General features: G+C 36.3%; 1 protein-coding gene across 1 annotated transcript in view; it reads left to right on the top strand.

Moving 5' to 3' along the window:
* The window catches only part of LOC127661112 (microcephalin-like), a 68,243-nt gene that overhangs the window by 1,510 nt on the left and 50,922 nt on the right, over window positions 1–15,811 (top strand). Inside the window, exons 3-10 of the mRNA XM_052151686.1 lie at window positions 1,745–1,836; window positions 1,933–2,051; window positions 5,174–5,261; window positions 7,070–7,181; window positions 7,264–7,395; window positions 8,770–8,862; window positions 8,965–10,107; window positions 12,498–12,598. Of these exons, the coding sequence (XP_052007646.1) occupies window positions 1,745–1,836; window positions 1,933–2,051; window positions 5,174–5,261; window positions 7,070–7,181; window positions 7,264–7,395; window positions 8,770–8,862; window positions 8,965–10,107; window positions 12,498–12,598 (1,880 nt within the window). The remainder of the gene's footprint in view (window positions 1–1,744; window positions 1,837–1,932; window positions 2,052–5,173; window positions 5,262–7,069; window positions 7,182–7,263; window positions 7,396–8,769; window positions 8,863–8,964; window positions 10,108–12,497; window positions 12,599–15,811) is intronic.

Consider the following 15,811-nt stretch of genomic DNA (forward strand, 5'->3'; position numbering starts at 1 on the left):
CCCGCACAGAATTAGCAGTATGGCTGGTGGCATTGTCATGCTGGAGGGTCATGTCAGCATAACCCTGCAGGAAGAGTATCGCATGAGGGAAGAGGATGTCTTCCCTGTATCGCACATTGCCTACAATGATTACAAGCTCAGGCCGATGATGCTGTGACATACAGCCCCAGGCAATTTATTGTTATAAGTATTTACAAAAGTTTCAAATCTAAAAATCTTTTTTTAATAAGACTTTAAAACAAGTGTAGTCTAACAAAATATTTTAGCCCTATAACAATTAGCTTTGTGTCAAACTGAAGACAAACTGATAACCCATTGGTGCTATTACACTGATGAGCCAAAACATTGACCACCTACCTGCTGTTGGTCCTCTGTGTGCTGCCAAAACAGCTCCAACCCTCCGAGTGATGGACTCTACAAGACCTCTTAAGGTTTCCTGTGGTATCTGGCACCAAGACATTAGCAGCAGATCCTTCAAGTCCTGTAAGTTGCGAGCTGGAGCTGCAGTGGATCGGATTCCATCAAAGTCATATTTCAAGATCGATGCATGTGAATCGGAAGGATTAATAAACAATGCATCGAGAAAAAGAGTGAATTGTTACCCCCTAGTTTTTGTCCTTACTATGGAAGTCAATGGGGTCCAACACATTCAAGCTCCAAAAAGGACATGAAGGGAGCATAAAGGTAATCCATACGATTCGACTGGTTTAATCCATGTTTTCTGAAGCGATACGATCAGTTTTGGGTGAGAAACAAACCAAAACTTAAGTCTTGACATCAGCATTCTCTTTGGCGTGTTAATGAGAGAAGCTTGTTCACACACACTTCCGTGTGATTTACCTACACAAAACAGACACATTGTTGCCAGGTTTGCAGTTTTCATGTCCAGTTGGGCTATTTTGAAAATTTAGTCACAAGTTAAAATGATAGCCACGGTTTCATCTTTTTATTTTTTTTGGATATTTAAAAAATGTACAGTGATTGCCGAAGAACACTAGAAATAATCAGTTATTATCTTGTATAGCAACGATGTATAATGAATGTGTTTACCATGATTTTTAGACACCGTTGTCTTCATTAAAGCACCTTGGTGATACCATGGTAAAGGAATATGTTAATCACATTAATATACATATCATATTGATGTTTAACCACTTGCGGCACCAAATAATCACATCTTTAAATCTTGCTGTGTTCCAATCAGGCTTGATGGGAAGATTTAATGTAAATAAAGACTTAAAGATATGGTTCACCCAAAATGGAAAATTCTCTCATTTACTCATGCCATCCCAGATTTGTGTCTGTCTTCTGCAGAACGCAAACACAGATTTTTAGAAGAATATCTCAGCTCTGTAGGTCCATACAATGCAAGTAAATTGTGACCAAAACTTTGACACTCATAAAAACTTATAAGGAGCATATTAACTTAAGTTGGTCCATACTACATTAAACATCTAATTTACACATACATTAACATGCTGCGCCTCTTCTACGATGATCATTTTTTCAATTTCGGAATTAATTTAGCTAATTTCTTTGGGGCTTAATGTAAGTTGTAACATTGCGTAGAATTATGTGCATAATTTTCATAGGACTGAAAACATAAATACAAATATTTAATTTCTGAGAATTTGGCACATCCATTTTCAACTAGACTTAACTCTTTTTCCTTTTCCTCATCTCATACATTCTTATTTGTCATTGTTCGTTAATCACCATTTACCATCTGTGTCTCCCTGTGAAGATGTGGTGGCGTATGTTGACGTGTGGTCTGCCAGCAGGATGGAGGATTACTCCAATCCGTTCATCCAGCAGCTGCAGGACATGGGTGCAGAGGTGAGAACACTTTATTTGTACAGTCAAGTTTACGAGTGAAATTTAAAGATGTATTGAGATAATTGTACAATAAATGAACATATTTTGAAATCACAGGTATCGAAGACTCTCAACAAACAAGTGACCCACGTAGTTTTTAAACATGGCCGCCTGTCCACATGGAAGAAAGCCCAGAAAATGGGTGTGAGGGTTGTGTCTGTCCAGTGGGTGGCAAGGTGAGATGAGATGCACATTATCAGTCATCGTCTGCATGTTCAGTTCAACATCCAGAAAACCAGCAGTTATAATCATATATACACACACACACACACACACACACACACAGTGTATTAGAAAGTATTCAGTTCTCTTCATCTTTTTCACATTTTATTATGTTGCATCCTTATGCTAAAATGCTTTATATTATTATGTTTTTTCACATCAGTCTACACTCCATACCCCACAAAGCAAAAGACAGATTTTTGATAGCTTTGCACATGTATTAAAAAGATAAAACTGAAATACCACGTTGACTTAAGTATTCAGAACCTTTCTTAAATTTAGCTCAGGTGCATCACATTTCTCTGGATCATCTTTTGAGATTTTTCTACACTTTGATTGGAGTTCTCCTGTGCAGATTTAATTGGTTGGACATGATTTGGAAAGGCACACACCTGTCTATATAAGGTCTTACAGCTGAAAATGCATATCAGAGCAAAAACCAAGCCTGGGGAAGGCTGCAAAAAGTTTCGGCTGCATTGAAGGCTCCCAAGAGCACAATGGCCTCCATAATTCTTAAATGGAAGAAGTTTGGAACAACCAGGACTCTTCCTAGAGCTGGCTGCCTGGCCAAACTGAGTGATTGGAGAAACTTGCAGAAGGACAGCCATCACTGCAACACTCCACCAATCTGGGCTTTATTGCAGAGTGGCCAGACGGAAGCCTCTACTCAATGCAAGACACACAAAAAACACCTAAAGGACCATCAGACTGTGAGAATTGTCAGCAGCAGGGACTGGGGGACTGGTCAGTGTTGAAGGAAAGCTGAACACAGTAAAATACAGAGATATCATTAATGAAAACCTTGTCCAGAGCGCTCCAGACCTTAGACTGGGCCGAAGGTTCACATTCCAACAGGACAATTCACAGCTCTGTGATTCCTTGAGTGGCCCATCCATAGCCCGGACTTAAACCCAATCGAACATTTCGGAAAGACCTGAAAATGGCTCTCCACTGACAGTCCCTATCCAGCCTGACAGACCTGGAGAGGATCTGCAGAGAAGAATGGCAGAAAATCCCCAAATCCAGGTGTGCAAACCTTGTCGCATCATACCCAAAAAGACTTGAGGCTGTAGTCACTGCCAAAGGTGCTTCAACTAAGTACTGAGTTAAGGGTCTGAATACTTATGTCAGTGTGATTTATTTTAGTATTTTCATTTTAATAAATTTGTAAAGTTATTTTTTTTTGCTTTGTCATTATGGGGTATGGAGTGTAGACTAATATTTAATTTAAAGCATTTAAGCATAAGGCTGCAACATACAGTGAGGAAAATAAGCATTTGAACACCCTGCTATTTTGCAAGTTCTCCCACTTAGAAATCATGGAGAGGTCTGAAATTGTCATCGTAGGTGCATGTCCACTGTGAGAGACATAATCTAAAAAAAAAATCCAGAAATCACAATGTATAATTTTTTAACTATTTATTTGTATGATACAGCTGCAAATAAGTATTTGAACACCTGAGAAAATCAATGTTAATATTTGGTACAGTAGCCTTTGTTTGCAATTACAGAGGGCCAAAATCCCTCCTGCAGTGTGTGCAAACCTGGTGAAAAACTACAGGAAACGTTTGACCACTCCTCCACACAGATCTTCTCTAGATCAGTCAGGTTTCTGGGCTGTCGCTGAGAAACACGGAGTTTGAGCTCACTCCAAAGATTCTCTATTGGGTTTAGGTCTGGAGACTGGCTAGGCCACGCCAGAACCTTGATATGCTTCTTACAGAGCCACTCCTTGGTTATCCTGGCTGTGTGCTTCAGGTCATTGTCATGTTGGAAGACCCAGCCTCGACCCATCTTCAATGCTCTAACTGAGGGAAGTGAGGTTGTTCCCCAAAATCTCGCAATACATGGCCCCGGTCATCCTCTCCTTAATACAGTGCAGTCGCCCTGTCCCATGTGCAGAAAAACACCCCCAAAGCATGATGCTACCACCCCCCTGCTTCACAGTAGGGATGGTGTTCTTGGGATGGTACTCATCATTCTTCTTCCTCCAAACACGGTTAGTGGAATTATGACCAAAAAGTTATATTTTGGTCTCATCTGACCACATGACTTTCTCCCATGACTCCTCTGGATCATCCAAATGGTCATTGGCAAACTTAAGACGGGCCTTGACATGTGCTGGTTTAAGCAGGGGAACCTTCCGTGCCATGCATGATTTAAAACCATGACGTCTTAGTGTATTACCAACAGTAACCTTGGAAACGGTGGTCCCAGCTCTTTTCAGGTCATTGACCAGCTCCTCCTGTGTAGTTCTGGGCTAATTTCTCACCTTTCTTAGGATCATTGAGACCCCACGAGGTGAGATCTTGCATGGAGCCCCAGTCCGAGGGAGATTGACAGTCATGTTTAGCTTCTTCCATTTTCTAATGATTGCTCCAACAGTGGACCTTTTTTCACCAAGCTGCTTGGCAATTTCCCGTAGCCCTTTCCAGCCTTGTGGAGGTGTACAATTTTGTCTCTAGTGTCTTTGGACAGCTCTTTGGTCTTGGCCATGTTAGTAGTTGTATTCTTACTGATTGTATGGGGTGGACAGGTGTCTTTATGCAGCTAACGACCTCAAACAGGTGTATCTAATTTAGGATAATAAATGGAGTGGAGGTGGACATTTTAAAGGCAGACTAACAGGTCTTTGAGGGTCAGAATTCTAGCTGATAGACAGGTGTTCAAATACTTATTTGCAGCTGTATCATACAAATAAATAGTTAAAAAATCATATATTGTGATTTCTGGATTTGTTTTTTTTAGATTATGTCTCTCACAGTGGACATGCACCTACGATGACAATTTCAGACCCCTCCATGATTTCCAAGTGGGAGAACTTGCAAAATAGCAGGGTGTTCAAATACTTATTTTCCTCACTGTAACACCATGTGGAAAAAAAAAATGAAGGGCTCTGAATACCTTTTTTAAATGGTGTGCACACATACACACACATTGCCAGCATGTTAGTGCAGTTCAGTGACTCAGTGATCTTGTTTGTTTGTTGCATTTCCTTATATGGCCTTTTTAGATGTCTCTGGCCCTCGATACAGTCTTTCCTTGTTTATTCTTTTTTTTTTTTCTGTGTTTGCAGATGCAAAGAAAGTGGCGAACATATAGATGAAGATCTTTTTCCTGCTCAGAATGAAGTTTCCAAACTTAATTTTCTGAATAAAAGAACAGTAAGAAACTTTAACATAAATTTGAAAAATAATATGTCAATTCTTTTATGCAGCTGATTATTATCGAGCCCCTAAAAGGAAAGGGACATTTAATTTCTAGGATAGTTTTGTTCCCTCACAATAATTTGTTGTGTTCTCTTTTAAATGTACAATGTTTTACCTTAGTAATCATATTTGAACTATTCTAATTGTAGTAAAAAATAAGTTCTAATTACGGTATTTAAACCTTATCTATCTCTAAATTGCACCATTTCTTTTATATAAAATAAGCATTGTTATCTTCACTTCAATAAATTGTCAAAATTATAAAATAATAGTGTCAGAATATCAAAATACTGTATTTGATTCATTGTGGGTCTCTGCTCATGGTTACTACATGCATGGTTACTGCAGGTTTAGTTTAATTAAATTATGGTACATTTTTATAATGGCATGTTTTTTGTAGGTTGTACCACAAATGACCATTGTGTGGCTATAGTAAAACTAGAGATGCACCGATCCGATACCTGGATCGGTATCTGCTCCAATACTGAAGCTTTTAGACAGGTCGTATTTTGGTCTGACAAGCCCGATCCAAATCTGATACTGTGTGTTAGTCATGTTCGTTACTGTCAAGCTCCAAAAATGACTGAGAGAATCAGTAAAACACAATTAAAGCAGTTCATATGACTCATGCATTTTATTCAAAGCCTCTTGAAGATGTGTGATAGCTCTGTGAAAAAAGGCTGTGTTTAATAATAAATATAAAATGCATGTGCAGCTCCAGGGTGTCAGTGAATGGCGCTGCTCTGTTTACACACACACACACTCGCGGCTATTTTTAGCCTCCGCGGTGCGCAATATTTGTGGTCTACTCATGAGCAACATCTCAGATGTAAATCCTCAATAGTTCGGTTCACTTATAATATGCATTTAGAACGGTGCCTGAGATGCATTTGACCAGAATTTGAAAAAGCTAATTAAAATACTGTGAACTTGCCTACAAGGACTTCCTGGAGAGTTCAGATTGTCAAAATAAAAGCGTGAGGTTTATAAGTTAATTGTGCACTATTGAGATATATATTACAATATATTGTTATAATAATTTATTATTATCATTTGTTTACAATTTATAATAATATTTAAATTGAGTTGAATCTGAATCCTTTAAAGTCAAGATACAAGTTGGGGAGAAGGAAAAAAAACAGCTTTTCTACTGATGATTTATACTGGAATTACTGTTAATTTTGCTGCTATGTTATCCAGTATACTAGTTAATAATAAAGTGTTTCTTAATGAGCTATACATTTATATTGAAATAATGTGTAGTTAAAGGTTTGTGTTTCTTTACATATTAAAGAGTACTCTCAATTAGTTCCACAAAATAATGTAAAGATATTCTAAACGGATTATGCAAAAAAAACAACACTAGTATCTGATCTCAGTATCAGCCGATACTGAGATTTCCGAAATTGGATCGGAAGAGGAAAAGTTGTATTGGTGCATCCCTAAGTAAAACTATATTAACTGTGTTTTTTTGGCATAGTCATAATGATTTGAATTATCATAGTTTCCATTTTTCCTGTATTGTTACTATGGTTTAATCACAAATATATCATGAATACTTAAAATATTGTTACTGTATTAAAACCAGGGAATGCAAATATGTTTCAGATTACACTTCCACACCTTTTTGTAACCTCAAATTAAAATTCAGGAAATTAATTTGTATTTAAAGGTCAATCTCAATGAAATTGTGAATAACATTCAACCCCAAGTTCACATGTCATTATAGAAATCGTCATTTGCTTTTGTTTGTTTTTTTGCAGCACCGTTGCATGCAGCCAAGAGATATTCCTACAAAAACCCCTGAGAATGACAGACGGATGAAAAGAAAACTAGACAAGATGATGGAAGGCCTAATCTCCTCATCCCCTGTCGGTGAGGGCAGGAAAAGTTTATTTCAGCAATTCAACAGATTTGTGAGGTTTGGTGTTCATTTGTGGTTTTGTTTTTGATCCAGTTTCTGACACGTCACCGTTCATTATTGATGAGGAGAATGGAATATTGTACAGTCCCTCTTTAAAGCGCTCTGACAGCATGGCTCAACGTCTGAGAGAAATGAGAGCTCAACGTGAACATCTCTCACCCACTGGTATAGAACTACTTTTTTATTTTTCAGTTTTGTGTTTACCAGAACTTTGTACTGTATATAAAACTGCAACTTACAGCTATTTTAATAATTGATTAATCTGGCCATTATTTCTTTAATAACATTTTAAAAAGCCAATTGAGTATCTTCTTTAAAAAAACATTGTTTTTGTCATCAAAGGTTTTTTTTATTTTTGGCTTACCTGGTTGGGCCAGTTGTTCAAATTTCAGAAGTTTTCTTTAACAGAAATGTTAAGCGTTTTTTTTTAATGGAATTATATAAGTTCATAAATGCACATTTGCTGTAAAATTATGCTAACCATTACTGATTATTAGCCTATAAATATTAACCCATTCTCAATGGAACTTCCAAAACTTTCACAAGTCAGTCAATTTCAACAACTCCTCTATGTTAGCCAGCTTGATAATATTACCTTGGGAAATATTTAAATTGGCAGAATTTGTAACCACAAGGTTTATTAATATGTTGCAGAAAACCAAATGTTTTAGTTTGCAAGGTATAAAAACAGATGTACAGTAAAGATTTAGCGACAACGCAGCAGTGGCTCGCACGCTTTCTCACATCTTGTCCAGTGTACTACTTATATAAAATATATATAACACTGCGTTAGAAAAATTAACAAAACAAAAAACAACTGTTTTTACATACTTTGAAAGCAACATAACTTTAATTAACTAAATTAACAATAAAAATAAAGAAAAACTGAAATGCAAACTAAGGGTTTACTGTAATGGAGTAAAATATAATTGCAGTACATGTTGGATTTCGATTAAACATGGCTATTTTAAAACATATGTTTGTTGTCCAATGACAAATGTTTTATCAAAATAAATATTTAAGTTGCTATATTTGGTGGATGCATGCATGTGCATATGCTATGTGAAGCGTGTGAGGTTTCATGGCAAATTGCTGTTTTGTGGAATGCGAATCTTCACGTGACTTTGAATTTATTGCATTTAATGGCAAAAAAGCCTTCCTACTGCTTTGAACAAGCAATCTGTCGAAGCAGCCTGATACTGTTACATGGCCATGTGAGGCTATGTTCTTGTGACTTTCTTTGAAGCACTTAGTATAAAGTTGGGTCGAGCACTTTTTTCTGATTCATTTCTCTGTGACCTCACCTATTTTTCAAATGAGTTGGTCCATGTATTATTCCTACTACCTTAAAGTGACAGAAATGTAGGTTCTCCGTGCCCCAGTACAAACACCCGAGGAATCGATAGATTGCCTATTTTTATAGTTTTTTTTTTTTTTTTGCTGATTCATCATTGCAAACCTATCTGAACCAGAATCCTGTTGTTTTGTTTTAGTTATTCCAACTTTTAATCCATTGTTGTAAAATTGTTTGCCTCTTAGCCTCACAGATGCAGGACAGCGGCTCAGGATCTGATGTGTCTTTGAGACCTTCTCTGGGTGCCTCACCAACTCTCTCTTTCTTGGAACAGTTAGGTCAGGGAAACCAAAATCATGTATTTATCTTTGGTAATTGGATTGTAATGCTGCATGTTACATGAAACTGAAAACGTTATACCACCTCGCTTTTTCTTACAGAGGATGAGCCTTTGGAAGAGGATTTGGATTGTTTCTCAACTTCTCATTATCACTCCTCAAAGAACAAAGATGAAAGAGGGAACCAGAACTGGAATAAAGAGACAACAGCAAAAATAGCTAGTAAACAAAGTAACCAGACACCTGAATCAAACACATTGGCCATGTGTACTCTGTCCAGTGTAGAAAGAAATCCTAAAGTCCTAACACTATCTACAAAACGATCAAGAAAATCCTCTATGAACAATACTGGAGGGAAGAAGCAGGCCACTTTAGAGAGTTTTGTTCATAAAATATCTTCTGAATGCGAACAAATCTCAGACCTCAAATCTCAGTCTGAAAATACTGAAAGATCCAGAGGGTCATCTGGGGGTCCTGAAAGACCAGAAAGTTCCTTGCCTGAAAACCTTGTAAAAACAAATAAAGTCAAATTGAAACAGCGCTCCAAAGAAGTACAGACCAACTCCAAACGTGCCAACTCCAGGAAGTCATCTCCAGCAAGCAGTTGTGTCACAGAAAATGAAAATAATTTGCAAAAAAGTGAACCAAGCACTCACAAACCTGTTTCTAAAGTCTCCAAGTCTCTACTAAGTTTTTCTGCATATCATTCAGCAGGCATGCTTGGTAATCCTCCTAGTAGAGATGATGGTGAGGTGTTTGATGACTTATTCTCGCCAGCCAACAACGTCCCCAAACAGAGGGACATTTTAATTGGTTTAGAAGCGGTGCACCTGTCCACTTTTGACCTGGTGGATTCCAACAAGAAGAGAAAGGGGGGCAGAAAGCGGAAACATGAAAATATTGAACTTAAAGACATATTAATTGGCACATCAGGATATAAAATAGAGGAAACATCCATCGTCCCAGAGACGCCCGAATCAAGGCCTCAACGTTTGTGCGTGGGGATGCCTGAGGTACCCGAGACACCCAGGGTTGTAGAAATAAAACATGAGCCATTGCAAAAGAAACAAAGACGAAGAACCAGACTTTGCTCTGTTCTCTCTGAAGGGGAAGATGGTAAAAGCTCAGTTAAGACAAGTCCTGCTGATGAAAAGAAGGTACCGATAGCTGCCTCTCTGGCGTCATCCACCGCAGTTAACGTCAAGTTGCAAATACAGAAGGATCTCAAGACAGACCCTAAACATGGTATTGACAAGAGATCTATGGGTTTAAAAAGTGTGTGAATTTTATGATGTGAATTAATAAAGTATTTGACGAGAATAATGAAGTTAAAAAATGTAAGGTTTTTTAGGATGTAAAGTGGCCCCAAAAAGTATTTGCACACTTAAAGGCAATGTAAATTTATTTATTTTTTAGTTATTTTTATTTTTATGTTTAAGAAAGTCTCCTACTCAGCCAATCGTAGGTTGATTCCTTTAAAAGTGGAAAAGCTGTGGTGTTAGAGCGGCCACATACACTCACCTACCACTTTATTAGTTACACCTGTACATCTACTTATTCATGTGATTTATCTAATTGGCCAATCATGTGGCAGCATTGCAATGCATAGAATTATGCAGATACTCAAAATCTCATTGATTTTGACCGTGGCATGATTGTTGGTGCCAGACGGGCCGGTTTAAGTATTTCTTTAACTGCTGATCTCTTGGGATTTTAACACACAACTGTCTGAATAGCCAGACCTGTTCAAGCTTACAGAAAGTCTACGGTAACTCTGATAACCCCTCTGTACAATTGAAGTGAGCATAATAGCATTGCAGAATGCACAACATGTCGAACCTTGAGGCGGATGATTACAACAGCAGAAGACCCCGCAGGGTTCCACTTCTGTCAGCCAAGAACAGAAAGCTGAGGCTGCAGTAGGTCTACCATCTGTGTACCTCAGCAGAAATCGAGATTCATTAGACTAGAATATGTTTTTCTAGTCTTTAACTGACCTGTTCTGGTGAGCTTGTGCCCACTGCAGCCTCAGTTTTCTGCTCTTGCCTGACAGAAGTGAAACGTTGATGTGAGATTAACAAAAGCTCCTGATATTTATCTGCATGTTTTTATGGATTGCACTGCTGCCACATGATTGGCTGATTAGATAATTGCATTAATATGTACAGTAAGTGTGCTGGTGTTACTAATAAAGTGGTTGGTGAGTGTGTATTTAACAAATTTTGGCCAACTTGTGATTATTGGCATCAACTTTCCAGCTAAGCAAACAACCAGAATTGTTGATTCGCCCTTGTTTCAATTCCAATATCGGACTTGTTTATGGAAAATAAATCTGTTGAAAGATTTGAATAATTTTAGTGAATTGAGTAAATTGTAAAATAAGTGTATGTTTCATTTCTATGTTGTTGTTTTTTTAATGTTTCATTTATTAATTTCTATATTGCCATTATATCGCCCATCAGACCTCTTGTTTCTAGATATCTGCATTAAAAAAAAAAACATTTCAAGCCACTACATTAAGGAATGTACTGGTTCAACTTGAACTAAATCGACAGCATTTGTGGCATAATGTTAATTGCCACCAAAAACCGCTGTTACATTAAGACCCCTTCAATTGATGTCAATGAGGCCAGTTCATAAACATTAAAATACACACCGTTTCAAAAGTGTAGGCACAAGACTGAAACATTTTAACTGTCAGCATGATTTCAGTGTGATAGAATCAGGGATTTACCAGCATTAGGATGTTTACCAGATTACAAGGTTTACTGGTGCTATGTCGTCATGACAACGAAGTTGTAAAATTGGATATAACTTTACAAGGATAAGGTTAGTAAGCGATTTTATTACACTAAAACCATGTTAACACTACAAAGTTTACTATTTGTGCCTATACTTTTGAAACCGTGTGTATTTTAATGTTTATGAGTTCACTTCCATTGTAAGTGCCTTACTGTGCTAAGAAACCTGTGCAAAGCTTAGGGGGACTGGCTTTATACATCCACTAAAATCACCTTGAGACAAATTGTTTTAAGTCATTGCTAACGTAGGTCAGAAAAGTGAATCTAGTTTTGAATTATGATGCAATGCAATTCATTGGTTTTTAAGTGTAGCTAAAGCAACCAAATACCTTTTGGAGCCACTGTATGTTGTGAGTTTCATTGTGTCTGCATGTTGGAAGTACACTGGATCTTGTTTATGTGTAAATATAGCCGAAGTTATAAATTCAGATGGTACAACCTTCAAATGATAGATAGAACATATGAAAATGTAAAAGCCTCACATCAGAAGAAAAATTAGCATTCTAGAGGCTTCTTTCATATTGATATTAAACTCAATATCTGTGCAATATATCCTCAAAGGGAATTTGCTGCTGTTTTGTGATGTTGTGAAACCATGCTGGACTGTGATAAGATGGAATTTTTGTACTTGAATTTGTCTTATATTTAAAGGAAGGCAATATTCTTTGTATTAGTTGAAGAAACGCTCACAATAAAGCATGCTTTTAAAATCTTACGCTGTAGACCAAACCATGAAGAAATGAGCTTATCTGCAGCTCAGCTGTGCCACTGCGCACCTGTGGTGTGCTGCTCTCATCTGCATTCAACTTTCTTTTTTCTTTTGCATAATTTCAGTTGTAGGCAAAGAAAATAGAAGCACAACTGATGGGCTCAATGAGAGAACTTCTGAAATGTGTACCAAATGGGCAACTGTGAATAAGGACAAATACATGAAGGTAAAGTTGCTACATTATTTTTCTTCTTGTTTTGTAGATTGTATTAAAGACCTAGACTTTGAATGCGTGTAATGTAAATGAAACAAACTTTATGAGACAGAAGTACAGTAGTAGGAGTAGTTTGTCTTTTGGCAGTGATCCATTTTTACACTTTTAATTGAACAAGCTGACAAGGTATTGTCGAAAGTCCTCATCACTTCCTCTGCTTGGTTATGGTTTTTTTTTTTTTAACTTTAACCAAAACTAGACTTTAATTTCTGAATGTGACTGTGATGGTTTAGCCCAGTAGTTAGCAACTGGTTTTGCTTCAAGGCCCAGATTTGTAATGGTGTCTGAACAGTACCAAAATGATTGTACAAAAGTAAACTAAAATGTCTTATAATTTAGCATTGAAATATACAGTATTAATATTAGGACTGTATATGGGTGTTTCTTCAACTTATGACTCGTTTAGAGCTGTGGATAAAGTGTATCATTTTATTCATGAAATAAAATGTCCATCATCTTTGTCTTGCTGAGGCTAATTTCATAGCTAACATTTTATGTATCCTAAATGTACAAAATGAAATAATATTTTCACCGTTTGTGGTGTAAAACAGCTTGATTGGAAATGACATCCAATAAAAATATTCTGCTCGCAAGTGATATTTACCTTGATTTTTCTTTTTCTTCAACTATCACTGCATCTCATATTTCATCTCAAGCTTGATCTTTACTGACAACTGTGGGACAGTCGTAATCTTTGGAAAAAATTATAATAAATATTTAATTTGTAATGTCACTGTTAAGGTTGTCATAGTTTTACACATGTAAGCCGTTTTCATTTTGAATGGGTTCTTCTAGTTTCATACTGACGGTCTGGGTCAAGGCGAAAACTGTTAAAACCTGTACATAAAAGGGATTTGAAAGGAACCAAAATAAATGATGAAGGCCAAGTAAAATAAAATCTAAATTAAGTTTTAATGTGACCTTCATAGAAAAATCTTCTGACAAAAAGAAAAAAATTGAAATCTGTGTTTTAATAAGTCATCCCCTGGTACATGAAAGTGCTCAAAGTTGAAGAAACACCCATATTTATTGTATTTACCACACCAATCATTGTATTTCCACATTAACAAGTGAATCAGTATTTAATATAGTCTGTTTGCTTTTACCTTGTGTAGTTGCATCCAAGGTTTCGAGGATGAAGGCATGTCACACAATCTGTCCATGTTTTCATCTGCCTAATTTAGCTATCCTTTATTAAAGGAATAATCCAGTTTTAAGCTTATTCGACAGCGTTTTTGACTATTTTGATTACCAAAAAAAATAGTTTCAACTCATCCCTCCTTTTGAAAAAAAATTTACAGTGAGGTACTTACAATGAAAGAGAATGGGGTTGATTTTTGGAAGGTTTAAATGCAGAAATGTGAAGAATTTTATAAAAGTACTTACATTAAATCTTCTGTTTAAAGTCATGTATTATTTGAGCTGTAAAGGTGTTTAAATCATCATTTTTACAGTCGTTTTAGGGTTTGTTGACATTAAATCGTCATAGCTGTGCTGAAGTTGTAAAATTGGCCAAAACTTTAGTTTAGTAAGTGATGTTATCACACTAAAATAATGTTAAGACACACATTGTTTGTCTTGTGGCTATTGTTTTGAAATGGTGAGTGTTTTAATGTTGACGTATTGGCCCCATTCACTTCCATTGTAAGTTCCTCACTGTAACCTAGATTTTTGAGCAAGACCAAATACATTTTCAACATGAATCCACAAATGCTGTTGATTGAGCTTAAAGTTTAGGGTTAGGACATGTGACTGATACATCATTTCAAAACCCTGCCCTCCAAAGATCATTTTGAGACCAAAACTGAGCAAAAGAGCAGCATTGTTCCTGTGGCTGTCAAATTCAATAGTGGCACAATAGCGCCCTCGACTGACAAATATTATGAATCATAGCCTTGATTATCTGCCTCAAATACAACACTACGAGAACAAGCAAAATGACTGACAGTTGAAAAGCATTGATATCCGTGGACACATTTTTGTTTGCTACTTACAAAGTCTACAGCCGTCACAGAGACTGGTGAGATATCTCAGGACATACCTTTAAGGGAGTATGAACATTTTTTGCTTACTTTTCCATAAAAAAGTCACTTACAGCACCTTTTAACCATTTAACTTGAATTGAATGTAGTGTTATCTACAAAAAAAAAACATTTAAGTTGTAAACTTTAGATAATGACAATGGTCGGAACGCTCCTAAATAAGCCAGAAACTCGTCATCACATTCTGTCAAAAGCATCAAATAAACCACAAAAGGCTATACAATATCATTAAATATATATTATATCTGCATGTGCTGAAACATGATCATCAGGTGTGCGTGTGTGTGCGTGTGTGTGCGTGTGTGTGTGTGTGTGTGCACGTCTAGTAGTAGTAGATGATAGAGAGCAAAGCGTTCTGAAGCGTGCAACACATACAGACTATATTTATTTATTTAAATGTTGATACTATAATCAACAAATAAAAAACCTTAGATTTTTTATGAAATTACTCAGAAAATTACTTTATGAAGCCTTACAGATGCAAATTATGCATTTTCCATTAAAACAATTCTGGATTCAATGTTAAATGTTATGATCAAATGGTGTTGATCATAGTCAAATTGATACATACAGTTTTAATCAAATATAATAATTATAATTTATTTATTTATTTTACAATAAAATGGCAAATTTATTTTTGGCCAAATAAAATACTTTACAACAGAGCTTCACATAATTAATGAAAACATTAATGAAAACAAAATCTGGTTACATGTGTCAAAAGGCTGCTTGCGTTTGTTCTTACAAATAATAATAATAATTCAAACATGTAATATTATATAATTGTTATTATGAGTATTATTGCTACTTTTCAAATATTACATTTTTATACAGTAGTTATATTTTACTGTCTTCAATTTCATGCATTCATTTGAAAAGACTTTTATTTTGACAGACCTTTGAGTTATTCCTTTTTTTTTTCTGGTTATTATATCAAGCTTCTCATTAATGCTGGGATACTCCCTTCGCAACTCTGGAGCGTAAATCTCCAAGCTGCACCGGAGGAGTTCATTTAAGTATTAAATGATAGTGTGTGTGTGTGTGTGTGTCAGTCATATGACAGAGCAAGCGGCACCTCTTCTTTCTATTCTGTACAATATTTAAATGACATCCTCCTACTGTT

Source organism: Xyrauchen texanus, chromosome 20 (genome assembly GCF_025860055.1).
Source record: "Xyrauchen texanus isolate HMW12.3.18 chromosome 20, RBS_HiC_50CHRs, whole genome shotgun sequence".
NCBI lineage: Eukaryota > Metazoa > Chordata > Actinopteri > Cypriniformes > Catostomidae > Xyrauchen > Xyrauchen texanus.